Raw genomic sequence first — 25,561 nt, 5'->3', positions numbered from 1 at the left:
CATGACATTTTGTAGTTAAAGAATAGTTTTCAATGTTAAAACACAAATATTTACACATTTTTCATATTTTGAAATGCTATAGTCTGTTTTTAAAAAATGTACTTTTATACGAAAATGGTTTCATTTAAAACTGTTGTTCAAAATTCACCGTAGTAGTTACATATTGGATCGGTTTTGGTATCAATATAATCAGTACTTGATGATATATAAAGAATCGTTGGAGTAAGTGGACATTATCTTCAGGTCCTTTTTAGCAGTACCGCATTTACTCAAAAAATCAGGAATTTTTTTTTCAAATTTTTCGACTTGAGTCACCTCTGATAAAAAATTGTGAAAATTCAGAGAGTATAGCGAGAACGTTTTGAGTGTGACATATATATTTGTGCATCTAACGCACTATGAATTGCATGATTCTAGAAAGTATTAAATACAGTATAGGTTACAATAAACCATTAGATTTTATGGGCGCAGCCATTTAATGAACATAACATGGTATTCAGAATTAAGAGTATGGCTAATCCTGATTGGTCGATATGTGCGCCCGTTATTTTTTATCATTAGAGACTTCGTGCACTCTGCATTATACCAAAGGCCAAATAAATTATTTTCCTTAGCCCTAACGGAACTGAGATGTCTTTTCAACGCTAGGATAAGACACGTGTTTTAAGTGCAAAATTGATAGGCATGCGAGATAAGTACAAATTACGTTAAGAAAAGCAACGGGAACCTATATTTTTTGGACCAAAAAATACTGTCCGATATAAAACTGATCATTAAAATTTTCGAAACCATTTTTCCGGTGACTGCAAGAGAAAAAGAAAATTTTTAATAAACAAATATATTTCAGATTTATATGATATGGCTATTTGCCATTGTTTGTTCTAGACTGACATTCTGAGATTTATAGATTTTATGCTGATACACATAATATAACATTCAAAGAAATTACGCCGCAGGGGCGGATCTATGATCTTTAAAAGGGTGGTTCTCTAAAAATAAATATAAACTGTGAAGCTTAGCGATGCAGAAATCTGTTTGGACGATTTTATGCTAAACAGTGATACATTATCCATTCAAAGGGGGTGGGGTGTACGCCCATTTCGTCTTCACATTTCAAAATTTTGACAGCAGATCTCTTAGAAATTTTTAAAACGTTGCGAACTTTTGAAATCGTTACAGAAATGTAATATATCAAGAGGAAGAAATAAATACACCGTCGATATATTATCGGTAACCAAATGGACAGACACTCATGTATGATGTAGCATGATTTAGGAACAATGTACAATTTTGGGTCCAATTGACCCGAAATGAAATTTTATTTAAAACTGTCTTAGTTTGCAGAATAGAATGTTGAAACACTTTACTTCAATTAAACTTATGGGCAATGAAGACAGTAAAATCAGTGAAATGTCGAACTTGCCAAAGAATGTGTCAATTTGACACACAGGATAATAAGAAATAATACAAAAGCATCCCAAAAGATATTTGGTAAATCGCCAAATGAGCTCCAAATCGTATCTGGTCTATTAACTTAAAAATATATATATATAAAGTAATGGACGTGTTAACACTTTTAGGTCTATATCCGAATTGACTCAGAATGACCCTTTGACGTCATGAAACAATCACGCTCGAGAATAATGACTTTTAACTTTTATCGTAAACTTTAGACACCTCGCGACATGAGTAGCACTCAGGTGGTATGACACTGGGCGCTTTCAGATGGTAAATGCCTATGTTCATAACATCCAGGTCAATTGTGTCCAAAACAACACGCGATATTACTTCATGTTTAAAGAGGGTTTGCAATAACCATATAAAGTTGCCAACTGAACAGGCTGGATTCACAATATTTTGTGAGGATTTTATGAAAAGACAAACTTTCCAAATGTAGCCAGTGCCATTGATGGTACAAACATTCGAATAAAAGCTCCAATGGAGGATTAACACCTCTATGTAAATAGAAAAAAAACGACCATTATATTTACGGTTCAAGCAGTTGGTGGTTCAAATATGAATATGAGTCTGCTACATAGTAAAGAGTTATTCTTCTCCACATCGTCAATCAAATTTTGAATATCCTGCGACGTAAAATTCGGAATCCCTTTATTACTCATGATTATGTATAATATATATATAATAATTTCTTTCCTTATATAGTAGTTCATTAACGTATTTGCACGGGCATTTTTTTAAATATAAAGAAATACTTCGTTAGAAATGATGTGTCATTTTTTTTATTAATATTCGGATTCAATTGATATCTGTGTTTAACTTCATTCAAATATATATACAAGCAACCTTGGAATTAGGTTGAGAATGATGATATATGATTTTATCTAATAAAATATAACTACTTTATTTCTAAAGAAATATGAAAAAAAAATAATTGTATAAAAAAAAAATGGTTTGACTTGCATTAAATCTAAAATTGGGTTCACATACATCCGTGTACGTTAAAAGGTAAACTAAACGTTTTAAGAATATTCAAACGAAATTCTCGAGAGTCTATACTTTGAAATGTTCGATTCAATTTCAAATGTATATACATGTATATGTATAACATTTATAAAACAACTACAGTCAAAACTAGACAAAAACGAACAAAAATCATATTAAACGCAAAAGCCTTTGGCCTGACTAGAGTTTCAAACTTGTCAAAGTTGTCTTAAGAAGTGGTCTGTTTTCGTTTTAGACCTACTTTTAAAAAAATTTTATCGTAAGTTTTTTTTTTTAATTTGACGTCTGATTTCGTATTTGCTGTCTGTTTACGATTTTAGCGTCTGTTTTCGTTCTTGACGTCTGTTATCGTTTTTGAAGTCTGTTTTTGGTTTTAGTGTCTGTTTTTTTTTTAAATTTGTTCAATTTTACAAGAATGGCAGCCCATACATATACTCTAAAATAATACGTTTTATAGAATTAAAGCAAAAAATTAACAAAATAATGTATATTATTGATGTAAAGATTCATGAATGATACAACCCTCAATTCAAAACTTAAAATTTGATTTTGCTTGACAAATACCATTTTTAGAAATAGGTGTATCGTAAATTCGACATTTTTTAAATGACCCGTATAGAGCGGACTTGATACACAAATTATATATCAACTATAAATTAAGCAACAAATAGAAATAAACCTACTATATTTTTAGTACTACTGATTGTATGCTCCAACTATTGTCACTATCCTATAGCCTTAAGTTAACTTGAATACAAGAAAGACTGTTTACACTGATGATTTTTAATGGGGTTTTTTAAATATATAGCTTAGTGCATCATTGCACATTTTAGTAAATAGAATTGATTTTATAAAGAAGAATTTTTCCATACATCCTGTATGGTTTGGCAGAATTGTATCATTCTTCTCCATTCGGAACATAATTATTTATAAATAGATTTTGTAGTCATTTAATTTAAACAGGAAAAAAACTAATCATAATAATGTGTGGATAATTTGGATAATTACATGAATGGAAAAGTACTGAGCTGAGTGTGATCGTGTCAGTAGTACTATAGTTTTATAGTGTATGTTAAGATTAAGAATCTGCTATGACAATAGATAGTTAAAGCTTTAATAATGCATCTCTCATTATATCTTCTGTTGTTTTAAAGCAATTAGTCTGATCATCATTCTTTTTTATTCTTCCTGTTTATTTTAAAGAGTTCAAAAGGTCTTTTCATCGAACACTTTTCATTTAGAAAAGAATCTGAAATAGCCATTGCGTTTTCAAAACAAAAAAGACCGTTAAAAATAACGTATGAATTGATTTCTAGGCGTACAACCTTCATCAATTTACACGCTTATGATAAATAATGTTAGGAATCAAAAACATAAGACGTTTATGAGCACAATCCAAAAAGGCCTAATTAGAACAGCTCAAATCGTGTAAAGTCAATTTCATCTGAGGGAGTGAAACCTTAGTTTTATAACAATACTTTGATGAACTGGAAATTTATACATAAAAAGTAAATGTATCCTTTACTATATATACAGTAGATCGATCATGTCAATACTCGAGCACTGGCTAAACTGAGTGCAATGAAACTAATTACATATCATGCATATGTAATGGGAAAAACTATTATCGGTAATTTCCCATTTATTTTCAAGTATCATGTTTGTTTTTAAACAATGCCTTTGTTTCCTTGTGTTTTAGTAAACGAAAATGTAAAATCTACTTTACAAAAAGGAAAATAAGAAATTTTGATATTGTTGTGGGGTTTGTGTTGCTTTGTGTTTATTTTTGTATGTAGTGTTTTGTACACTATGACAGTTGTTTGTCTTAAAGCCTTTTTTGTGTTTTGTCAATGTTTTGTCGAGCTCTGTTCTGGTATTTGCTGTTTCTCCGCCAAGCACGCGTTTTTAAGGCTGGTCGTCTTTTAAGGAGTCATAATGCTGTGTCTGGTTAAAGTGACAAGTCTTCCTGCGAACTGATACCTTGTGAACTAGCACGTTAAAAATCCGGCCCAGCGGGTTTATATTCATATTTCACAAAAAAAAATCGTCTATTATTAAACATTTCTCTTTCTAATTAAAATAAGATAACAGGTTTTGGCACAGCTACGAATCATATAAATATCTGTGAATAAAACACTAATTTCTGTTTATCATCAAAAGACATAACATCTCTTTTAAAACGTTTTGCTTCGTCAAATAAATCATTCAGGCGACATACTTAACATTATAAAACTTGGGGAAAATCATCGGGAATACCCTTTCCATTTTACACATAGATATATACGAGATTAATAGTACCTAATTAAGCCTTTTTTGCACTTCAGAATATTTCGAAATAATGATATTGATTGAATTTATTCAAATGTTTCGTAATAAAGTTAATGGTATGTGTTTGAGCTTTTGATTTTGCCATTTGATAAGGGAATTTCCGTTTTGAATTTTCCTTGGAGTTCGGTAATTTTGTTATTTTAATTTCTACGGCATTACGTTATTAATAGATCGATAAGACAGAAAAGTAAACAAATTAGTATATGGATTAGAAATTACGAAAGCGAAATAGCGCCACACACACTTTGATTGTTGATTAAGAAATAGGTCACAACTCAAAGACAACAGATGATGATGGGGGTTTTTAACGACCTTGAATACCCATGAGGGTCTTGATAACAGTGCTTTTACGTATTTCTTTTATCTCAGAAATTCCAGGAAGGTCTCAATCGATCACGAAAATACTCGATTCTCGTATTTATCGGCAAAATGAAACGGTCTATTATATCCATACCGTCGAGTTGGACTACTCTGATATTCATTGATAATTGTAACTTTGATACATGTCTATATGAAAAATGTGTATCTTGATAAATTGAAAAAGAAAACTTGTGGAGAATTTTGATTCTCAGATTATTCATTTCCCGAAAATACAATCACCATCACTTCGATTCATCGTATCAGACTTATAGTGTTTTATGTCTACTTTTTGATAAAAAAAAAGAAGATAAATTTTATATATTTGAGATCTAGGTGCAATGATCTACCTCCCTATACAACTTTAATATTAGATTCACGGTAAGTATAGTGTCCGGCTAATATCGTGTTTTTTCGAGTGATTTGATCGTTTTTTTTCGAGTGTGACCACTTTTTTTCGAGTGGATTTGATAAAAAAATGTAAACAAACAGACTTCTTTACTGGAAAGACGTAAAAAAAAAAGAAGATGCTAGAACCTTATATTTAATATCATATAAGGTAAATTAGTGTTTGTGATAAAAATAAATTATCAACCCAACATTATTTTGTTTTAAAAGCGTTAAATTTAGCCTTACAATGCTATATTTTAAAATGTAGATTAAAAACATTTTTATACACATACAAATGCAAATGTCAACGGAAATGCATACATGGAATATGTCTATACAGACACTTTACAAGAATCTTTGTTTTTGCTTTGAAAAGGACATTTTTGAGAGTAAATTCGTTGATATATGTCCATGTTTTTTCGAGAGCAGTTTGTGTTTTCTCGAGTGCGTCCTTGTTTTATCGAGTGAAGAAAACACAATTTTGTAATATATGTCAGTGCATTTACGTTTAAATAAACAATGAAAAGGTTCAAATAAAGTACTTTTCAAGCACGAAACAATGCATTAAACCAGTTTGATAATGCTGTATTTACACGTACATTTCATAAAACAGCATCATTCATTTGCATTCAGATATCTGCATGTTTGTGTACCGATACTGTATTTCATACAGTAAATATTTCGTGATGTAAACGATCTTTATGTGAGCTCAGACATACATACACATAGTGTGTAAAGCGGGTAAATGTGGTTTTTTTTAAACAGAAAATACATCCTAAATGTTACATTTACTGTTTGTCTTGATGAGAATATGTTTTATCGTTCTAGAAATGGAAATCAAGAACAATGTTCAAATGCTTCTACTGTGAAGCAGTCTGATAAAGCGTATGCTTTATTTGGTCACATAGAAATAAAACACCATCATAACTTCATTTCCATCAGTAATTAAAAGAATTATATTAGTGAGGTGTACGCATATCATAAACACATTTGTTGTTTTTTTTATTATTTTCAAAAGGATCGTATTAAAACTTACAGATTATTTATTTCGTTGTTTATTAAATACATTGGATAAGTCCCTGAGTTTATCATCAGTTCAGTAGTAAGTACTTCGGTTTTGACATGATTTATAACAAACCTTTCTAAAATTATTTACCTTCAAGGGGGACTGGGAAATAGAAATATGGTCATTTAGGTCCTCTTCCGACCGGCAGTGAAACCCTTGTCAAAGTGGGGCGTCCGTTTAGCTGTGCGGGATGTACACAGTCACGTCCGGTCAGAATGGGCGTGCCACGTTCACTGCACGCTGAGAACCCTTGCAACATCTCTTTGAGGGGTCCGTAGGTTTGCCTGTTGCAAGGCAAAATTTCTGTCCATATCCAATATACCATTTATTTTAGTGGCAGTCTGAATTTCCTGACCTTCATCCCGAACGTCGTCTGTTACATGACCTACATATTGGATTTATTGTTAATTGATGCTCGTCTTGGACATGCACGAAATATTTGCCACTGGACGTTAAGCAACCAACAATCAATCATTTAAAATTGTCCGTTTAGATTTAAAAATTATAAAGAAACTAAGATATTTCAGCTCCATCAGGCTAAGTTGACCTTAGATGGATTTGGCTACTTTTTAGGTCCTTTTGGTCATATAGCTCTTCAAAAAGAGGAACGAAAGATACCAGACACCGGGACAGTCAAACTCATAGATCGATTACAAACTGACAACGCCATGTTTCGGTTCTCACAATCCTTGGCTTTCCAATATTCGGCTTTGAGCGTTCTGGATGAAAAAATCCAGAAAAACGCTTCAGACGCATAAAATTTATAAAGTGTTGTTTTCATTCCATTCAATTCATATGTTATTGTTTTTTTATTTTTTTTTTGGGGGGGGGGGGGGCGGGGGGAGGGGGGGGGGGGGCTTTTTTGTAGAATATTTTAGTTTATATTGATTTTTTACTGCTTTTCCTTATAGATTTCTTGCTCTTATGTTTTTTCGTCACTATGAAATATATATATTTATCATAAAACATTATTGACGGTAAAAATAAAATGAAATTGGAAGATTATGAGTCGGCCTTCAAGTTTAAACGTTTTAAAAGGCGCCAAACTTCATCCTAACCTGAGACAAGACCGTTTTAAAAAGGACCCAGTGATTTCTTATATATCGTATAACTTCAAGGTTATGGTAATATGTTTTCAAAACAGAAAGTTATCATTAAACTGAAAAGAGTTAAATTTGATCAACATAACAATATGTTTTTGTGACTTATTAAGAATAAATACTATTGTCCTTCGCTAAATTTCAGTTACAAATTATAAAAATTCAGTTTTTGAGCCCAAGATTGTCTTTTTTCTTATTTACATTTTCTTCAAAAAACCCGGACAATTTGTTGAAAAACTCGGACGTTTTAGATGTTGCTCTCGAAAAAAACACGGACAATATGAAACACTGAAATATGAGTGAACTACATGGAAATTGTGCGTCATTTGTGCTCAAAATATGTATAGTATTCAGAATAAGACGAACAGTCACGAATACAACTATTATATTCGCGTGATAGCAGTAAATCGATCTGATCGCATGTAATATCACTCGAAAAAACCTGATCTACACTCGAAAAAAGTAGACCGATTCACTCGAAAAAAAAACACGATATCAGCTGGACACTATATACCTACCGTGAGATTTCTACGATTTTTTTTCCGAACTATACTGTTATGTATCCACACTCCTCATTGAATTTTAATGAAACTTTTTAATTATTTAAATGGACACCGAAAGTGCAAAGCGTTTGACTGTCTACCTCATGATCTTATTATTAAACTTGAAAAATATGGCCCAAGTACATCTGCACAAGATTTATTAAAAAATTATCTCACAAAAAGGAAACAGTGTGTAAAAATTGGACAAAGTATTAGTCAAATGCTTGATATTTATAAAGGTGTTCCACAGGGATCAATACCTGGCCCAGGCCTGTATTATTTAATGTCTTTATTAATGACATATTCCTGTTTGTTATACACTTCGCTTATATAACTATGCTGATGATAACACCCGTTCTAAATCTTGCACTTTTTTTTAATCATTTATTAAACCTTTAGAGGAAGATAATAACTCCCTAATACCATGGTTCTCATGGCAAACCCAGAAAAATTCCAAGCAATTGCAATAGGTTAGAAAAAACACATCTATAAAATACAGTGTTCAACTTTAGAGGAAACAGTATCAGTGTGATGATGAGGTGGAATTTTTTGGTGTAACAATAGATTTTAATCTCGATTTCAATACACACATCATTTTTTACATAATTTGATAGACATTAAAGATAATGCATATAATCTTAAGTTCAAAGGCATAGCTGATATACAAAGACCAAAAACAATAAGGTATGTAAGAAAAAACTTTAGTTATGAGGCAGCAAGACTATGGAACTCATTGTGTAATGAGGCTAGGAGTCTATCAATCTTTGGAGTTCAAAAATTTATTTCTAACTGGTGTTTTGCAGAAATTGTACCTGTAGCTCATGTGAATAATGCCATCTCTTGCTGCCCCAGAACCAAAATTTCAAGCCTGCTTGAGATTTAATTATATTTTTATTATTCTAAAACTTGCTATATATATAATAGTTTGCTGTCTTTAGCTATAACTAATAAGCTGTATTATTTTGCTTGTGCTAATCAGAGCTTTAACTGCTTACATCCATATACATGTGCTTCTGTTTGTGCTTTATTTTTTGATAATTGGTTTTCATTGAAATCTTATGTTTTATGGCTTGTATGAGTTTTATGTGAAAATACGGATCTGCTTTTTATATTTCATGTGCTTTATAAAAATAAGGAGATGACTCAGAGGTATGATTGCCAATGAGACAACCATCCACCAAAGTTCGAATGAAGTGGATGTAAGCAATTATAGACAACCGTACGGCATTCAACAATAAGAAAAACCCATACCGTATGGTCGGCTATAAAAGGCACCGACATTAAAAATATGAAACAATTCAATTGAGAAAACTATTTTTGTTTGTATTGCTTTCTTATGCTTTTAATGCCTGTGTGTGTTTTATACGTATATGTTGCTTTGCTTTATATGTTGCATGTGCTTTGCTTTAGAAATGAATCCAGTGTAAACAAAGTAATATAATTCATCTCCAAAACTTAACATTTGCGAATCATGTTATTTTCTTACATTTAAGGTTTTAAGTCACAAAAAACAAGTACATTATAGAACAATATATTATTATCCATGATACTATGACAGAATTATCATTATTATAAACGCAAATGGTAAATGGCAATATCTATAAATTCAAAAATATATTACATATGATAAATAAATGTGCACACTTTAAATAAGATAATTTACAATTAAATATTACAAGTATTATGTAAGACAAGGATTGAATGTCGAATTGATTGTCAATAAAACATGCAATATGATTTAAAAGCATTTTTGGTGCATATTCATCATACTCCGTCTTCGATATCCACATTTGTTGGAATGTTGATAATGAACCAAGTATGGAACCTCTAATCCACACGGAATACTTTCTTTCTGGTTGTGCGATAACTTTTATTTTCACAGTACTTGGAACTATGGCATCCAGTTCCTTCCTCATACGATCTACAAAACCTGAAATCATATAAATTAAATGTAGATACTGAACATCGTATATACACGTGTAAAGTGTTTTCTCTAAACTGATTTGTATTTATTTATTTTTTTATGCAGATTTTGTATAACAGTTGTGAAAACTGAAAATGTCGAAGTTTGAGTAATGCAAAGCAAACAGAGTTTAACCCCTCCACATGTTAATGTGTCGTTTTAAGTCGAGAACTTCATACTTAAATAATATCTTTTAAAATGTTTAATATTTGTCCATACTATGAAATTTCGGATTAAATTGCAGATTTATGGTCGTCTCTCTAAATTGTATAGTATTCACAACACTCGTCTTGTTTCAACTCAATTTAGCCGTAAGTTCTTTCGTTTGAACTGTTTTATATTTGTCATTTTAGGGCTCTTGATAGCTTGCTAAGCCGTATGAGTTTTTCTCAATGTGAAAGGCCGTACGGTGACTTACAGTTGTTAACTCCTAAGTCATATGGTCTCTGGTGGAGAGTTGTCTCATTGGTAATCATACCATTTCTTCTTATTTTTATATTAGAGATTGACATATCATGTAAACGAAAACCCTACATGTATATGTTGACCTCTACGCATCTTTTTGTTATTGTATGTACTTTGGTTGTAAATAGTCCTATAAACGTATTTACACGGTTGGTATTTAGCTGAATTTTGTCTCCAAGTAAGTTAACCTTTAGATCTATCTCCGAATAACCTTCTGACGTCAAGTAACAATCAATTATTTTTATCTACGTCAATTTTTTTTAAAATTGTGATGTCAAATTTTATGGGAACTTGTGTGATTTTAAGTAATGGCGGACAAATTTGCATACAAGTGTAAATACGTCTTTTGAAGTAGGTCCTACACTTTTTTCATAATTTTCATAACTCAATCTACATTGAAAAACAGTCTCCGCAGTCTCTCATACACGTAACTGGAAATATTTTTTTTTGCGGAACGAAAGAGGAATGACATGGTTTTAGGATGTAGGATTTCAATGGTAAAACAGTGGGGATGTGGGATATAAGTGGTAAAAAAAAGATGGGATATGGAAAAAAGAAGGAAAAAGGGGTAGTGTGAACAAATTACAAAAAAAAGCTAGATCTGAGAAATGACCAATCCCTGTGTCAACCACTCTTATCGGGTACCCTCAAGACCAAACATTTAAAAAGTAAAACCAATTGAAACGATTCAAAGCATAAAAACAAATAATCTTGACAAAACAAAATGACTTACCAGGAAACATTGTAGACCCTACGGACAGGACGATGTTGTTGTACAAATCTCTTCTGTTGTCAATTTCAGACATCATTATAGAGTTATAAACCATTTCATGGACATCACAAGATTCCATATCTATAAAATATGACTAATTATGAAAAATTGAAATGGTGGGCGATATTAGAGAAAGAAACAAGGAATTTTCCTTTCATGGTATAAAAGGTTGAAATTCACTATTAGGAAACATGCAAGTAATTATCAATTCACTTAGTACTTATTTCCGTGTACACTAGACCAATGTCGGCTTTGGACCTGCGTCGCTGCATGCAATGGGTTAAAGTAACATGTATACTGGAGCATGCTAACCCTCCCTTTTCGCTGAAAAAAGAAAACTATGACGTCATAACTGTTGACATGTTCACATTCTAATTTTCTAATTGAACAAAATAAAATACAATCAGTCTTTTGTGTTAATAAGCAAATTATAAGAATATCTCTAGTTAATGGAGTCTCCAAGATCTATATTTTCATTACAAGTAAATAGGATAATCATAACTGTTGACATGTTCACATTCTAATTTTCTAATACACAAACTACAAGCAATAGCTCTGCACAAACCATTACGCAAGAAATGATATGCGGCTTCTGTATCGTAGATCTCTTTTATCTCCCAAAGAAGCTTTAAATGCTCTTATTTTCGAGTTTAAAGTGAAGAAGCTGTAAAGGATCTGATTTCGTTTTAAATTCTAGACCTTTTTTCATTTCATTCAATCAAATGAATTTCAACGTCTTGATTTGGCGCTAAAGCTACACGTGGCTCCTGCGGCAAAAATCGGATTACTTTGAATCAATGCTTTGATAAATCATCACCATGCAATTTTGCAGGATGATGGACAGGTCGTACACATATCCAAATAGACTCTTACTGCATTTTTCTTCTGCTGCAGTCGAACAACTGCAAAATAGTGAACAGTGCATATTTTTTGTTGGTTTTTCTTAGAAAATATATGAATTGGTAGCCGTTTACCAATTCGATGACATCTCAAATGAACACTAAATATAACAAATAAGAGCAAAAAGTTCCAACCCCAAGATGAAATTTTAAGTATTTGAATTTGTATTCAAAGTTTTCGCAATTTTTGTATTCATCTAAACAAATCGGCAATGAAGAGAGCGATTTATAAGAAAAATATACTAAGAATCTATTTGAATATGTGTTCGACCTCTCCATTACCCTACATTTATTCTTGAACTTTTTACCTTCAAATATTCAATTTAACCATGCGTTTATAAAAACTATTACAATGACATCCGGTCAACTATTTATTGTTCTTAAGGTTTCAGAAAAGAACATTGAAATTTGAAAGTGTACGGATGATGAATACAAAATTATCCCAATAGCACATATGAACTGTATTTTTTCCGTTTTGGGGCACCTATTTGAACTTTTGAAATCCATTTGACTGTATAATAAGCGTTTTCAAATCATCGTTATTACATATCAATTAAATTCTCTAAAAGGATTTTATGGAGTATACATGTGAGACGAATTTTGGGTACTATTTGACAAATATCGTTATTGGTCATGTGGAAATATAGGTGGATGCATTTGTGAACTCCCAAGTTTCTGAAGCTAAAATTATACCTTTAATAATTGGGGATACACTTCATTACCTTGTTTGTCCGTCAGTCCGTCTATCTGGAACTTTCGTTACATATATCTCAACGTATGTAAAAATATTTATTTAATATTTGGTCTGACTATTACACCAAATGAGGGTAGAATTGAGAAGTACCATATTAGGCAGTGGGAGGCTCTTGATAGCTTGCTAAGCCGTATGAGTTTTTCTCAATGTGAAAGGCCGTACGGTGACTTACAGTTGTTAACTCCTAAGTCATATGGTCTCTGGTGGAGAGTTGTCTCATTGGTAATCATACCATTTCTTCTTATTTTTATATTAGAGATTGACATATCATGTAAACGAAAACCCTACATGTATATGTTGACCTCTACGCATCTTTTTGTTATTGTATGTACTTTGGTTGTAAATAGTCCTATAAACGTATTTACACGGTTGGTATTTAGCTGAATTTTGTCTCCAAGTAAGTTAACCTTTAGATCTATCTCCGAATAACCTTCTGACGTCAAGAAACAATCAATTATTTTTATCTACGTCAATTTTTTTTAAAATTGTGATGTCAAATTTTATGGGAACTTGTGTGATTTTAAGTAATGGCGGACAAATTTGCATACAAGTGTAAATACGTCTTTTGAAGTAGATCCTACACTTTTTTCATAATTTTCATAACTCAATCTACATTGAAAATTTCCTGTCATGTGAATAACAGTCTCCGCAGTCTCCCATACACGTAACTGGAAATATTTTTTTTTGCGGAACGAAAGAGGAATGACATGGTTTTAGGATGTAGGATTTCAATGGTAAAACAGTGGGGATGTGGGATATAAGTTGTAAAAAAAGATGGGATATGGAAAAAAGAAGGAAAAAGGGGTAGTGTGAACAAATTACAAAAAAAGCTAGATCAGAGAAATGACCAATCCCTGTGTCAGCCACTCTTATCGGGTACCCTCAAGACCAAACATTTAAAAAGTAAAACCAATTGAAACGATTCAAAGCATAAAAACAAATAATCTTGACAAAACAAAATGACTTACCAGGAAACATTGTAGACCCTACGGACAGGACGATGTTGTTGTAGAAATCTCTTCTGTTGTCAATTTCAGACATCATTATAGAGTTATAAACCATTTCATGGACATCACAAGATTCCATATCTATAAAATATGACTAATTATGAAAAATTGAAATGGTGGGCGATATTAGAGAAAGAAACAAGGAATTTTCCTTTCATGGTATAAAAGGTTGAAATTCACTATTAGGAAACATGCAAGTAATTATCAATTCACTTAGTACTTATTTCCGTGTACACTAGACCAATGTCGGCTTTGGACCTGCGTCGCTGCATGCAATGGGTTAAAGTAACATGTATATTGGAGCATGCTAACCCTCCCTTTTCGCTGAAAAAAGAAAACTATGACGAAAATTTTCCTTGTAGAATGAGTGTTGTAAAATTTTGATCTATCGACAAGCAGGAAGTAGTTACACGGCCGATGTAGATAAATGCTTACTCGCTACAACTCAACATCACCAAGCTGCAGACAAAGAATCAAATCATTCCCTTTAATAAGAGCTAAGAAAACTTTGACGAAAATTTTCCTTGTACAATGAGTGTAGTAAAATTTCGAACTATCGACAAATAGGAAGTGGAATATACGCCCGATGTATAAATTGCTTACTCGATACAACTCAAAATTATCAAGCTGCAGACCAAGTATTGAATCAATCCCTTCAATAGGAGCCGTGAAAACTATGACGAAATATTTCTTTCTTTCGGACGGACGGACGGACGTGCGGATGGACGGGGTCGAGCGGTTTTTAGACCTATTTTTGCGGAGGCAGGTAATTCAGTCCAATGAAGGCAATGTACATAGATATTTTGTGCAGTGTGTGAATAAAAGTATAATATGGTGTAGACATATAGATATAAGAAGATGTGGTATGGGTGCCAATGAGACAACTCTTTATCAAAGTCACAAATTGTAAAAGTAAACCATTATAGGTCAAAGTACGGCCTTCAACACGGAGCCTTGGCTCACACCGAACAGCAAGCTATTATATATTATGTATATAAATATATACACACACTTGCAAACTTTCATTATAATCGTCGTCGTCGTCGCCATATGTAGTTTTATTACAATATACGAATGTGATTGTAACAAAAGGAATTTGTGATTCTTACCTATTAATGATGGCTTGAACATTAATTCTGGACACTGGAAACGCTTGTTACCAACGCTAATCATAGTCCCATCCGGTAATGCATAGAATTTCTCTAAATAGGATGATTTGGGTGATGCTTTAAGTTCCTGTACGAAATTAAGAGCCGTAAAACCAAGCTTTTCTTTGATGTCTCTGACAATTTCATTATCAGCTGTTGTGACAAAGTTATAACCTCTCGCGTGGAGGATACGTTGTAAATAGGCGGTTAAATCTCGCCCTTCGAGATCAAGACGTTTGATGGCTTGTGGTAGTGCATGTCATGAAAAAATGTAAATGAAAGTTAATGTATACATTTCAATTTCGTATAATCAAATTACAAAAAGTCCCAAAGACATAATATACAATGCAGGTAGTTGTTATAATAGATCAGAATTAAGTATGTATTTTAGACTATATACTATCTAATTAACCATCGAGATGACTTCCGAAGGCTGTCGGTGATCATACAATTAGATATGAACATACATATGAACACAAATACACAGACAAGCACGTGCAATCGTATAACGACGATTGTTCTAGTTCTGTTTGAATTCATGTCATTGATTGAAAACATGTTTAAAATGTTTAATCATCGTTTAACTTGTATAAAAAAGTTGGTTTTTTGTTTACAGAATCAGTCAACGAAATGGATCTTCCCAGTGACTCCTAGTTTCACTTTCGAATGTTGAAATTTCATGTTGGGGGCCTTTTATAGCCGATTATACAGTATGGGTTTTCTCACTGTTGAAGGCCGAACGGTTGACTATAATTGCTTACATCCACTTCAATTGAACTTTGGTGGATAGTTGTATCATTGGCAATCATACCATATGCATCTCCTCATTTGTATAAGCAAGGATTTATATGGTAAGAATACTATATAAATCCTTGGAGCAAGTAAATTGATTTTCTCTAATATATAATTTCTCTAAAATGACAAAAAAAATGTTAATCAAATTTACCAGCACAGCAGCCAGACTGAGTGTTTATGTACTTGCATGAACATACGGATATTGTATTATCAATATTTGCTGTTATCAAACTTTGGAAATTATTTTAAATCAAAGAATATTTCTCCCTCAAGCAATACTCTGATCCATTGCCCTACTCTTTGCTATACATTTTTGCTTCACATCACGGTGCGGAGCTATTAGTTTCAGTCGATATACACGCCGTCTTGAAATAATTACTTATCACATATAGATTCTGATTGGTTGCTTTATGATGCGGCTGAGATACAGCAACAGCTATTGGCTTAAATAAGATAAAGAATTACAGACTTTCCTCGTCTCAGGATAAGACATCAAATGCCGGAAAATTAACTATGTATATTTCAGTTCCGATCAACTGTCATTGATTCATGTTCGTTTAATTTATTATGCATATATTGCACACTGAAATTCAATATTGAAATATCAATTATTAATACGTGTTTATTTGCTTTGTTAATCTGCAATATGCACGATTTGTTTTTCTAAACAATGTTCCTATACAATGTAAACAAAAATGCATTATCTGTATTTTATAACTTCTGCCAATCTAGAGCGAAGCAGTCCACAGCTTTTTAGAAAGCTCAAACTTGTGTCCTTTTGTTTTTGATTTTATCAGCTCTTCGATCTTTGAAGAAGTTTTAGATTTTCTAATATTTTGGCCTCTGTCATCACTGAAGAGACATGTATTGTCGAATGCGCAGCTGGTGCAGTAAAATTGGTAACGTTATTGTTATTACAAATCTTTTTTTCTAAAGTTTAGAAATATACTTTTATTCAATATCCATCTTACCTGATATCTAGGACGACCAGTTATGGCGGGAAAAACTGCTGTAGGTGCATCATCTCCAGAAAAACCTGCTTTGACCATTCCGGATCCGTTGTCAATGACAACTGCAGGACTGTCTTTGTCAATTACATGGAAAGGCATACTTTTTTAATTTCAAAACTACAAATATAATAAACAGTGGTCTGTTGTCACTACCAAAGTTTTTCACCCAAAACTTGGCCAAAGAAAAAGAAGTAGTTCAATATGTTACAAAAAGAAAACTAGCTCGAATAAGAATGACTGCATTGAAATCTTATAAATTTAATATTGTGATTGTGTCTACCTAAATGTCTACAAAAACTCATTCTTAAGCAGGTTAAGACAATTGTTATCAAATCTTTTAAACCTATGATATGAAATCAAACAGACCTAGAAAAATACAATTGCACGAGTTCGCTATCTATTTATATCTATGTTTATGTTTATATCGGGTTATATGACCGTCGGCAGTCTTCGGAGGTCACCTCAATGGTGAATTAGATGGCGTGTAGACTAATATACACACGAAATGCTGATATATATTATCGAGTCCGTGCATCGTACATTATTTTTTTTTAGACTTTTAATTATTTTGGTATACGTTTTAGATATAATAAGATGTGGTATGAGTGCCAATGAGACAACTCTCCATACAAGTCACAATTTGTAAAAGTAAACCATTATAGGTCAAAATACGGCCTTCAACACGGAGCCTTGGCTCACTCCGAACAGCAAGCTGTTAAGGGCCCCAACAATGACTAGTGTAAAACCATTTAAACAATCTATAAAAAAACGAGAAACGAGAAACACTTATGAACCACATCAACAAACGACAACCACTGAACATCAAATGCGGCGGGTTTAAACGTTTTAATAGGCGCCAACATTCACCCTACCTGAAACAATAGTGTAACATCACAACATAGAAAGACACACTATAAAATATCATTTGAAATGGCTTAACTCAATCAAAAGACATATTAACAAAAACAAGTGAACATACACTGGACGAATAAATTTGATCTATATCACAGTATGTTATAAATCAAATAAAAGAATTTGAGTCAAATCGGTGAACATGAATTTGACAGTTTATGCCCCTTTAAGGCCTCTTCTGAACATTTAAAGGTCCCTACTGTGTTTTGGCTACCTAAACTACACAAGGGGCCTAGGTGGCCGAATGGTCTAAGTAGTCTAACTACTGTATCACAAGCCAGTCAACACTGAGGTTGTAACTTCGACTCCAATCTTAATTGACTAGGATTGTTAGTTTTCCTACCGAAGGTCGGTGGTTCTCTCCGGGCACTACGGCTTCCTCTACCAATAAAAACTGACCGCCACGAAATAGCACAATAGTGTTGAAAGTAGCGTTAAACACCAATCAATCAATCAATCAATCAATCAATCAATAAACTACACAAAAAACCAGTCAAATATCGTTTCATCTCAGCCTCTAGTAAGAGTTATACAACTAATCTTTCAGTGTTTTTAACATGTTCCTTAACTACTATCAAAGAAAGTATCATTAACTTTTGTAATAAAATATACAATATTTAGCAAACTTGTAAATTAAGTCGAATCACCACTTTCGACTTTAACAGTGAACTTTCCTGTATAGATTTCGTTGATATTCTATTGGCAGCTGCACACTGTGTGTTTTTATTCTGTGTCTTGCTTTGACTTTGACGACATATATTTTAGATAGATAAAGGGGAATGTTTAATCACATATAAGACTTTAAATCTCGCCACATTTTGTAAATTGTAACTGTAAGCTGTCTTGACCATGTGTTGTTCATTGTATATGAAAATAAGAAAATTTGATGTGATTGCCAATAAGACAACTCTCCACCAGAGACCGAATGACATAACAGTTAGGAACTATAGGTCACCGAACAGCCTTCAACAATGAGCAAACCCCATTCCGCTTAGTAAGCTATGAATAGTTTGTCTTTGTTTGTTTGTGTTTTTTCTTGGAGGAGACAGTGGTTGATGGTCGTTGCAGTCTTTTGTACCTCCTCATGTGTTTTTGTAATTCCAGTTATTTTTTTGAGTATTATTAAAAATGTATAATTTTTCATATTGCCATGCTAGAAATACATTATAGTACAATGACCACATGTTAACATATTATTGATTAAATGAAGTTGTCAGACATTTTGACATCATTGTATGAGACTTATCCCGAACTTTTACTTACATGAGCTACACGATGGTTACATTTTGTGGAGAAAGATCTGCTTACTCGTTCAGAGCGTCTTATATCACCACTAGTTTTGGGTGAGGTTCGTGTTGCTCAGTCTTTAGATTTCAGATGCACATTTCGACAATTGATGTCTCTTCGGTGATTATCTAGTACAAACTTTTAAAAAATCTGAAACTTTATACAAACGTTGAAAATCTAGAGCTGATATAACCAAAAAATATAAATAGAAAAGTCAAATCCGGACAAAATTCCTTTTCTGTTAGTTTCTTTTTTAGATTTTTCTTGAATATTTTAGAATACAAAATTAATTATAACATACCAAAGTTAATACATTTTAACTATAATATTTAAGGGATGCATTTAAAATTTGAACAGTTTTGCTACCTGTGAATTGAATCTGTTTCTGTAGAATGTAATCAGGAAACAGAAAAACTTAGTGAAATCGACATGCTTATTTTTAACTGAAAATTTGGATTGTATTGATATGTTGTCACGTGTGTACAAAAGCACTTCCTGTCATGAATGTGAGATGCACTCCGGATATTGCAGACAACCATCAGCGACATCCATCATTGTTCTATTTATAACGTACATGTATATGTATTTCTACATATTAGACTTGTAAGCATATATAGAATAGCAGACATACACTAATGACTAAATCAAAACTCTTAGTCAAACAACACCATGACCACAAGAAAGAAAAAGCACGAACAACTAACAGACAAATTTGCCTCGAGTTTAAAAGCATTTGAAATATACGCAATTTGATAAATATGTCCATGCGTTTTATGTTACAATGTAACTTATGGTAAGAAATATTCGCGTATATTGTAAATGGACAGTCATTTTATGGGTTATTTACTACTTGTTTTTAAACTTGTGTAATGAGGCAATTTAGTCAAAGCTTGACATAGACACTTTTTTTTTAGTATTTTTGTGTTATTGGGTTGAATTATAAATGACGTTTACACCATGCATCTTCTTTTTTTTTTTTTATCAAATTGATAAGTCAACTCGTATACATGTATTGCAAGATTCTTGTCAATAAGTCTTATTGCTTTACTGAAATATCCTTCCTTTGTTTTAAACTATGACTTTCTAACTTTAATTGTTTTTAGTTTTCCTCCTCTTCCCTTGTCACTAGTCTTGAACTACTTTATTTTCCTCTTGTAGTTTTCCACTAAAATTAAAGCATGCATGTTTTAGTTCATTAGACACTCAATCTCCACCAAATACAGAAAATCTGAAGTAAAAAACACTCTCTATGTATGGTTAAATAAATTTTGAAAACCTATCATATTATTTTCTCAATACCAAAAATAAATTTTGAAAACCTATCATATTATTTTCTCAATACCAAAAGGAATAAGAAAAAATAACCAACCTGTCCGAAATATAAAAAAAAACATAAATGATGTTTTTTTTAATTTGTCCTATTACTTAACACTATTTACAGTCCAATGAAAATGGAACTTAGCAATGTGCAACATTAGATAAACATTTTTCTCCTAACAGTACCATTATACGCATGCTGTATATTTTTAAACAATAAAAATACTCTCGTTTCGTCTTCTTCACACTCACATAGGGTATCAATGGTAAAAGATGAAATTTCTTTTGAAAGTTTTTTTTACCGTTTGGAATATCTATGTCACATATTTCGCCGGGGAAATTTTATTTGTCGTAGTCATAATCCCGTCCTCCTTTCCTCTTTTTATACCATAACAGTTGTCTGGTTTGTAATTTTACCGGTTGTGTCCTATTTCCGATTACAAAATTTTTACTGAGTGTGGATTCGCACGGCGGGAGATTCGTGCATATCATGACAGGCTTACCCAGTCGATGCACCGAACCTCTCTCCTTTTGGAGTTCGTGCAATTCCCTCGGTTCTTGTTTGTTATCTTGATTTGCTTCATTTTGGTCGATTTATGTGATTTAAGCATCAGCAAACTACTTTTGCCTTCAAGTATCTTACCTCAACAAATGCGACTTTCGCTTGCCATGCGCAAGAATTACTTACGTTTTCCGAGAATTTGAAATCACCCTAATTTGGTTCAAGTGGAGTTCCTGGTTCTTTGCTTTAGTTTTCTCTGTTGTATGTTGTGCTACTGTATCTTATTCTGTACTTTTCTTTTTTTTTTCCTCTTTCACTATCTTAAGCTTGTCTGTTCTTTATCTTAAGAAACTGTCTTATTTTAAGATTAATCTTCTACATTTGAATCTGTGTAAAACGAAAAAAGTATTTACGTGTTGCAATGGTTTTCAGATAATATGAGGCAGGTGTTACCTGTGAAAGGGGACGAAGTCAAAAAACCTTTAACCTACTTTACGATATCCCGTTAACAGCAGATTTATATATATAAACATTTATTGCAATTCCCAGCATAATTTCTGCATGATGAGAAAGTAACTGAATTTAATTTCAAACATGATTTGTACATTAAAACAGAAACATGTAATACTTTTATTAGAAGTATTATACGTCTCAGCAAGGATTTAGCTCGTTAGATACAGCATCCGGTTTGGACATGGTGTGAAAAAGACACAAAAAAAAAGAAGAAATAACTTTAAAAGAGGGGCGAGAGATACCAGAGGGACATTCAAACTCATAAATCGAACATAAACTGACAACGCCATGGTTAAAAAAGAAAAAGACAAACACAAACAATAGTACACAAAACACAACATAGAAAACAATAAAGACTAAGCAACACGAACCCCACCAAAAACTGGGGTTGATCTCAGGTGCTCCGGAAGGGAAAGCAGATCCTGCTCCACATGTGGCACCCTTTAACTATTTTCACTTTATTAATAATTGTTATACTGCATATGTAAATTGACATCTTTATCAAAAATTCAGATGATTTTGGTGAAATTGAAATTCTATAAAAATGTTAAATTAAAATATATGCCTTTTATTTATGCAGAAGTATATGTCATCATACATTTGTTAATACCTTTCAAATTGTTTGGAAGTCTTGGTAAAAGCTAGCCATTTACAAAATTACAAAGTATATGATGCATTAACAGTGAACCTTTAAAATATATGATATATTTTCAATTACTAGTACAGAGGTATTATATTTTGACCGATAGATTGATTTAATACAGAAATTGTAAACAAAAAAAAAACCCCAAAAAAATGAAAGGGTTACACGTAGGTCTTGTTACATCAGAATTACTGACTAAACCACGTACCTGCACACATTGATAACCACTGGAAAGAACTGCATGTAACACATGACAAAAGAATGATACCTGTTTTACGACATGTATCTAGCTTCTCTGAGATTAACGTGCATCAGTTCCCTTATGTACAACAATTATGAGTTATGATATATGCACAAACACTTGCAAAGTCAACATGTAGGGTAAATTTTCAAACTGCATGGTTACAATTGAGATTCAATTGACCACTGATATAGTAGTTACATGGAACATGTGGAAGGTGATGTGCGGTACTATTAAATCTGGATGCCGAACATGTCAGACACTCTACCACCAATACAATAGACAATAACTTTTTTGAAGCTTGAGGGCTGCAACTAGTTAAAACTTGAACAGTTCTGTGCTTTTTATAGTCTGCATGTGACACACTCTGCTCCGGCAGTCAATCTTTTTTGGTCTTCAATGAATAGAATATACAAATAAGAAGATGTGGTTTGCCAATGAGACTATTTTACTCTCTACCAGAGACTAAATAACGTAAAAGTTAACAACTATAGGTCACCATACGCCTTCAACAATGAGCAAATAAATCTAAAACCACATAGTAAGCTATAAAGTGGCCAGAAATGACAAATGTAAAACAATTCAAACGAGAAAAATTAACGGCCTGATTTATGTACAAAACAATAAACGAAAAACAAATATGATATACAGCAACAAACAAAAACCACTGAATAACGGGCTCCTGATTTGGGACAGGCACATACAGAACGTGGCGGGGTTAAATATGTTAGCTGAAAAAAAAACTATAAAAGTCAGTTGAAAAGGGCTTAACTTATCGATACATAGCACAAAGTAAAATTAAAGTATAGTTTTCCTGACTTTGAAAACACTTGACAAGCAGGTACATTAAGTAGGTTCGATACCAGGCAAGGTGATGAAAAACCAAGTTCTGTACTAAGACCCCTTTTTGGCCCCAACATATAGCAGTTTTACAAAATTGTTAAAATGTTAACTTTTAGCTATTTATTGGAAAGAAGAATACTTCTGTTACATAAATATGGGCTGTTTTTGACAATACAATGCACATGTATCGGGTACTAGCATCTTTAAGTCATGCTAAATAACTGAAATCTTCACAATTTGAGCATTTGAGTGACAATTGAGAACGAGACATATTGTATGGTCACCGGTCTATTTGTCGAAGACTGATTCTCTCTCTTTTTCACACCTCATTATCCGTGTAAACTGCTGGCAGAAAAAAGAAAGATCTAACATAAAAATTGTGTTGATTAAGCGTACTGAATTAGAATACGAAGCCTTCAAACCCCAGGTCGTCACTCGTCGCGTCAATTTTTTTCAACACATAAGTGGAAATTTCTTTCTTAACTTCTGGGGAACCTTTGCTGAATTTAAAATATGTGATGAGGCTTTTTATGAACTGACCTGTGTCAAATTTGTGACACTTCATACGCTGTAATACGCATACGTGCCACTTCGGTGTGTCGAAATTTCCGACGAAGCGGTGCCGATAGTAATTTACGAGTTACGTCCCTTTGTTGACACTTTTCATGAACAAACTTATTTGTACTATTACATATAGATTTGCACCATATGCTGTTATTTACATGTGAAAATAATTAAAATATTTAATTATCGTTTTGTAGTTAAAACATATTTTATCATTTTAAAAACAGTTCCAGTACTGAAATAGCTAAGGGTTTTAATATTACAGTAACTGTTACTCTGGGCCATGATAATATATTATTCCACAAGTTACTTTATTATTTTGGTATATATTTTTACTGCTGTAACCAAATAATACAAACACAGAAATAAATTTATACTTCATAAAGGCCAGGACTAGCCAAGATATGCATAAATACTGGATCTAAACAGGGTTGAAATGTTGACATTTTCTTGCAATACTGATAGCCCTTTTCATATATATTTAAAAAAAATAATAATCAAAGTACTTTCAATGTAAATTCTTCATAATTTAAAATAAAGGGAAATTGGTTTGCAGTCTGTGTATGCTCAATAATTAAATAAATATAACAATAAATTGTGTTTCATTCCATACAGGTCTACTGAATGGACTCAAATTATAAAAAAAAGCATAAACTAATGGATAATTTAAATGGATAATAACGAGAAAGATTCGATCTCATATTTTCTTCTTCTATTTTAAAAAAATAACTAGGCATATTAAGTATTTCAGTGCAGTTTTTGAGTGCTCAGTCAATAATTATTTTTTTGCAACACAAATAAGTCACACTTCATGTAACTATGAAAATGCTTTGAATAAGAGTGATTAAAATGCAAGTCGGATAGAGATTGCTTTAAGTTCTAAGGACAAGACTTTTATGTTTGATAGTTTCCATTGTACATGTTATATTTGTATTAACTTTTGCAGGAGTCTTTCATCACAATTTTATTTTTAAATGTGATTCTTTCCAGTCATCTCAATTCAAGGTTGTGCACAGACAGTATGATATTTCCTTACCTTATTGTTTTAGTTAACGTCAAACATTTCACTTGAAGAGAATAATTAGTCCAGTCAAATTCACAGCTGAACTCGCCATTGTTTTTTCAAACAAACACACTAAACATGCTAAATATGTGTATATTTTGTTCACATGCATGTTGACATTGATGTGTAAGACCAAATAACATTTTTAGCACACTCACGAATGAATTACGTGGGACAGAAGATATGAATAACGTGCCGCATGGTGGCGATTTGTACGTACGGGTGAAGCAAATCCTTGAGAGGGTCCTACGAGATTAGACAACTTTTGTGTGTATGCAGATATGAAAAAAATTTAACAATGATGATTTCGAAATATGTTGTTTTTGTAGGCCTAAAGCATGTTGAAGTGCTTGAATTTCGAAAATATTAAAAATCTTAATAACCATACACAAATCAATGCAGATCACATATATGATATAAAGTGATTAATGTGAAGCTTGCTCTCAATATCATCCTGTAATGAATTTTCCTGCGATAATTCTACGCCTCAATAATAAAGTTTCGTTTGAAAAACTCAGTTATTATGTATACTACGTTATTAAGATTTTTGTATGCAGTAGATTCCTAGAAAAAAATAATAAAAGAGTTACACTGACATAACCATTCCGTAAGGGGGA

General features: G+C 32.4%; 1 protein-coding gene across 1 annotated transcript; it reads right to left on the bottom strand.

The window, feature by feature from the left end:
• Nucleotides 1-9,783: 9,783 nt before the first annotated feature.
• LOC127724862 (actin, cytoskeletal 4-like) lies at nt 9,784-17,098 on the bottom strand. Its single transcript, XM_052231869.1, has 5 exons — nt 17,021-17,098; nt 15,216-15,507; nt 11,408-11,527; nt 9,923-10,176; nt 9,784-9,795 (listed from the first exon to the last, which is right to left on the bottom strand). Exons 1-5 carry the CDS (start codon nt 17,096-17,098, stop codon nt 9,784-9,786), a joined length of 756 nt encoding a protein of 251 aa, XP_052087829.1.
• Nucleotides 17,099-25,561: the final 8,463 nt, after the last annotated feature.

The sequence above is a fragment of the Mytilus californianus genome, unplaced genomic scaffold, assembly GCF_021869535.1.
Source record: "Mytilus californianus isolate M0D057914Y unplaced genomic scaffold, xbMytCali1.0.p SCAF_14, whole genome shotgun sequence".
NCBI lineage: Eukaryota > Metazoa > Mollusca > Bivalvia > Mytilida > Mytilidae > Mytilus > Mytilus californianus.
Note: the sequence above shows the minus strand (reverse complement) of the source record. Positions and strands in the feature narration are given on the sequence as shown.